Raw genomic sequence first — 5,375 nt, 5'->3', positions numbered from 1 at the left:
GCGGAATAATATCAGAAAAGTTAAAATAAAAAACTTGCTGCTTTTCGGTTGTTGTCGGGATTTTTGCTGTTTCTCAAGTCAAGTCAATAACAAAGTTGAGAAAAAGAAGAAGAAGAAGCAAAACAAGCGCACACAACTGTATACTTTGTATGTAACTTTAACTAAAAATTCAAATACAGGATAGAATAGAAATATCAATAACAAAAATCTAATAATACTAGTGCAAACAACAAAAAAAAAAAAAAGAAAAATTCTATTGCAAGGATTTTTTTTCGATATATATATATATATATATAAAAAATAAATAAATTCGCGGAAAACGTTTTAAAGCAAAAACTCAAAACAACAAATATACATCATTTTTATTCAATTGTCTCCTTTAAAGAAAAACCGATATTAGTGAAAGTGAAGATTGTATAACAATTAAAGTTTAAAACTATTTTTCAATTTAATAAAACGATAATGTGTTTTGGTCGCAGATTGGTTTTCATTCATGCAGGAATAAAAAAATTCTTGTTGTTTTTATTTTTTTGTTGACTTTTCATTTCTTGCAAAACAAAACGCAAATTTTTTCAAGGGCGAAAACACCGCAATTCCTTTAAGGGTGTTATTCGATTGTGTTTTTGTTCGTTTTGTTCGATTTTTTCGTTTAATTTAATTCCCTCCTCGGTTGTGTTTCATTATATTAATCTTTATTGAAATTTTCATATTTGGCGAATAAAAAAAAGGCCTCCTCATGAAATGTAAAAGTTGGTCAAACAAAATCAACAATTTTGTTGTGCGCAGATTAAAGTCAATTAAGGTAATTAATTATTTATAATTTAATTCAAATTATTATTTTTTTTTTATTTTAACATATCAATTTAAATACAAAAACAAAAAAAAAAAAACAATTAAAACATTATATGTGCATGTACTGTGTATGCACTTACTTAACCGTAAAATTTTTAATATTTTCTAGAATTTGGCAAAATTCTTTAAAACGAAAAATAAAAAAAAAATAAATAAATAACTGTGTCTAGCATTCATTTTGTATATATGTATTGTATAATTCTATCCATATTATTGTCACATTTGTAAATGCGATCGATCTGCTTGGCTAACGCTTCAAATATCCTGTTTTCTTATTATTATTATAATAAATTTTATTTATTATGTGTAAAATTAAAAAAAAAAAATAAAAAAATGTCCTGTACAATATGTGCCAATATTTCGATTCTCTAAAGTATCGAAATTAGTGTAAAATTTTTGTGAAATCGCTCGACAATAAATAGGATTTCTTCGATATATCGCAAAATTATATGAAAATGACCTAAAAACCAGTGCAAAAAATCGCCATTTCCTACAATTATCTCAGATAGAAACGATAGATAGACCTTTGTTGGATGTACTGCCGATCAAAAATGTTATTAGCTAAAAAATAAGTGAGATCAATTTTGATTTTGTGATCTCGATTGAGACGCAATAATCTTTATGCGATACGAATGCTTTAAATATTAATTAAAAGCAATAAACCGTTAAACAAGAGCCAACTTTACCCAAGCAATTGTATTGGCTAAGAAAAAATATTTCTATTTATTTATTGATCTCTTTCTTCCCCAAGAGTTTAATCGCAACTTCTTATACTACTTTAATAAATCTCTTGAATTTTGGGCAATCGACGATGAATCTTTATAAATATATACAGTCACGGCAAACGCGGCTTTTTCATTTCTTAGGACGTGTTTGGGAAGTTACCTACAATTTTTTTCTTCTCTTTTTCTAGAGACGCGCGTAAAATACGCTCCCATGCGATCGGCTTTTTGGAATATCTTGTCCTTCTTCAAAATACTGCAATCACGAATCAATTCATATAAAGTACAGTCATATCTAACATGATATGATTTGTACATATTTCTATTAGTACCGTTATTGGAAAATTTTTTAAATTTTTTAAATTTTTTTTTTTTTTTTTTTTAGTAGGCCGGCACCTTTAAACCCTAACAAATTGTTCGCCGTTTCGTTTGTAAATGAATAAAAGACACGTACTTGTACTTTTTGGTATACGAGATCACAAAATGGATCTATGTAATTATCAAAGAAAATTCTGTCATTTTAACCAGTAACATGGGCATATACACACAGTTGTATAAATATGAAATGCGGACTTTTTTTTTTTTGTTAAAAAAATTAAAGCGTTCATTTAGAAGAATAAAGGGAAAGTAAGCAGCATCGTTAGTTGCATATTTTTGCCGTCTTACGGGCCAAGGTCTTTCCCCATTGGGCACAAGTAATCTTGTCCATATCTTCCTAACGGACGAAAGGGCTTTTTTCAGCAAGTGCTAACCCATGCACAGACATGTGTATATAATTTTCCGTGGCCATCCATATTCTTTCTTTGTTTATACCACGCAGGCAATGGGTAGAAGAAAAACTGAAAATATCTTGTGGTACAGGAGAATATTAACTTTGAGCAGATGATGTACGCAACAGGCAGAGCGACTTGCGAACGAAATCCTCTTTTATTATACCGATCAGTTCAGAAAGTGATTTGGAAACTTGTCCGTCCGTCTAACCATCCATCTTGTACTCTTACGGTCGCCTACGTCATGTGCTCCATTGACTTTTGCTATTGAAAGTGATTTGGATCGGATCAGTTTTTTTCACCACTTCCCCCAATAATGATATTGGTGTGCAACTGCAGACGGATGTAAGGCATTTAATAGGGTTTTTCCTTGTTTTTCAATATCTTATTTTAGCAAAGGGGGAACCCTTTCGAGTTTGTTTCAAACTTTCATCTCGTTTTTTATATTTATTTTATTTTATTATTATTTTTTTTTTTTTTTTATACAAAAAAAAAATCGCGGATTGGTTTCGTTTAATTAATTGTGTGCCTTCATTACACAAGAACCAAATGTCAATTCTGATCGAAATCAAAATATTGAAACAAGAAGACTGGCATATAACGCATATCCAGTACGTGAGTCAAATGGTAGCCAACGGCACGCCCAATTGCCGATCGGTTTATTGAAACAGTACAGCTATTCCGAGAAGAAATAATCCTTTTCGCAAGTTCATGTAAAGTTAAATCACATAAAAAAAAAAAAAGGCTTTAAAAGAAAAAAGTTAAGTAAACAATTGGATTCGCTTGTTACGGTTTTCCTCGCTCGTTTGCTTCGGGAGTTTGAGTCGAATGCAATCAGTAACCTGTTCTCGTTGCTTCTCCTTGTATTTTGAACTATGATTTTCTTCAATAAGCTCTTTGCTTAATTGCTTTAGAAAAGTGATAATTTTTAATTGCTGCTGCTTAGGATTGACAACAGGGGATAGCTGTTCCTCGCTAGCCATTTAGGAAATCTTTATAAACTTAAAATAGAGCGATTTGCTAAATTGTTTTCTTCTTTTTTTTTCCAATTTTTTATTTTTTACTTATCATCTATTTATCAGTTATTATTATTATTATTATCATTTATATTGTTGTTGTTGTTGTTATTGTTATTGTTGTTATTATTGTTTTTGCAGAAAATCGGCAAGCATTCAGACAGGCTCTTAATTATTTTTTAATTACATAAACATAACAATAAAGTGAAAATATTTTAAATGCAATAACACAACACACACACACACACACGCATGCATGCATGCATGCAAACTTACAGTCAGTCTCTACATTTTCTTCCTTAATTTGCTGCATTTAAAAAATCGTTAATAAAATAATTGAAGAAAATATAGATTAACGTTAACTTAAAGTGTATTAATATTTTCTCCTTATTAAGAAAAATGAAAATGAAGGAAACAAAAACAAAACAAATTGTAATTGTGGGAAAAAGACAAAAAAAAAACAAAAAAATTTTTCCAATTGCTTTTTAGCTCGCTCCAGCATGAAATTTTCTCTTTGCCTAAAAAATTTTTGATTTTTTAAAAAATTCAAACAGACAAACAACAACAAATAAATGTCTTCATTAGTAAAAGATTAGTTAGTTTATCATCGCGTTCGCAACATTAATCAGTAGCGGGGGGTAATAAAACGAAGACACTCATCTATCTGTGAGAAATTTTTCTAAACTTATAATCAATAAGTTCATCTGACATTAGAACAAATTTTACAACCGGAACTGAACACAAAAAATAATGAAAATAACTATAATAATAATGATATATATATTTATATATATATATATATATATATATATATATATTCATTGCAATTACCTATGTATGCTTATTGAGCGTAAAAGATTTAAAACTACTTTTGGCCATTTCCGTCGTCTTTATGTCTATCGTTCTTATACATACATATATGTTGCAATTTTCATTAAAACTATGTATTCTTATTCTTTTCGAATGCTAGGATTTAAAATAACTTTTGGCTCTGTCGATCCTTCTATCCATCGTCTCTTGTAAAGACACATTCATGGATGCAAATATCGAAATACAAATTTAAATTCATTCGATTCCAATAATGATAATAACAACCCTGCTTATTGTTTACTACAATCTACTGCAATTTTTTTTTTTCTTTTTTTTTCGTTCCTAATGTCACCCAATAACATTTTCTTCTACAAGTATTTGGGATAGTGTAGATGTACAAGACATGGCACATGTACGCTACTTCCGAATAAAAGTTGAGGCGATTGAGAAAACGAATTATGGATAGACCAATAGTGATACGGAAGCCCTTGAAGATGTCAATCGGCCATACGAATATAAAGTAATTTATGATAGTGTGTTTCTTATTTCTGGCTGTAAAGTTACACCGCTACAGCTCTACGCACGGAAGTTGACCATCTATGATATATGAACAGATGATAAGCTTCGAAAATTGCAATTAAATTGATCAAAGATGATTGCAATTAAATTGATCAAAGATATATATATATATATATATATATAGAGAGAGAGAGAGAGAGAAATATGCATTGGGGGATTTGCGTGGGAAAGAAACGCTGGTTGATGTTATATGTCGCGTGTCCTTTGATGTAATTTTGATCAAAAGATGATCGGCGGCCCGATGAAAACGATTGGAAAATCATTCTTAAACGTAGTCCCGTGTCTGCTGCTTGTCCGTGTACAATTTAAAAAAAAAAAAAAAAAAATCGCATCAAAAATTTAATTAAAAAGACTAATGATTAGTAGTGCGGCTATTTATTCATGTCATGTTGAAGAGATTTTCATTAATTTCTCTAATTGCGTTTTAAAGTTGACAGTGACAATAGCAAGAAAACGGGAATAAATTGTTTACATTAATTTCGTTAATTCCTTTTTGCTTTTTTTTTCATATATTTATTTTTGTTTATTTATCTATAACTCAACCCTGTTTAATAATACCGTTCAGTGCACGGTGTGATGTTCGTGTGTATGCATGTGTGTGTGTGTACGCGTCCTCAATCAAAATA

General features: G+C 29.9%; 1 protein-coding gene across 1 annotated transcript in view; it reads left to right on the top strand.

The window, feature by feature from the left end:
* The first annotated feature begins 297 nt into the window (after positions 1-297).
* Positions 298-5,375, top strand: part of LOC119632139 (3-phosphoinositide-dependent protein kinase 1) — a 58,727-nt gene continuing 53,649 nt past the window's right edge. The window contains exon 1 of the mRNA XM_038024911.1: positions 298-802. Within this exon, the coding sequence (XP_037880839.1) occupies positions 737-802 (66 nt within the window). The 5' untranslated portion in view covers positions 298-736. The remainder of the gene's footprint in view (positions 803-5,375) is intronic.

This window comes from Glossina fuscipes, unplaced genomic scaffold (genome assembly GCF_014805625.2).
Source record: "Glossina fuscipes isolate IAEA_lab_2018 unplaced genomic scaffold, Yale_Gfus_2 1, whole genome shotgun sequence".
Lineage (NCBI taxonomy): Eukaryota > Metazoa > Arthropoda > Insecta > Diptera > Glossinidae > Glossina > Glossina fuscipes.
This window is presented reverse-complemented; position numbering and strand designations above follow the sequence as displayed.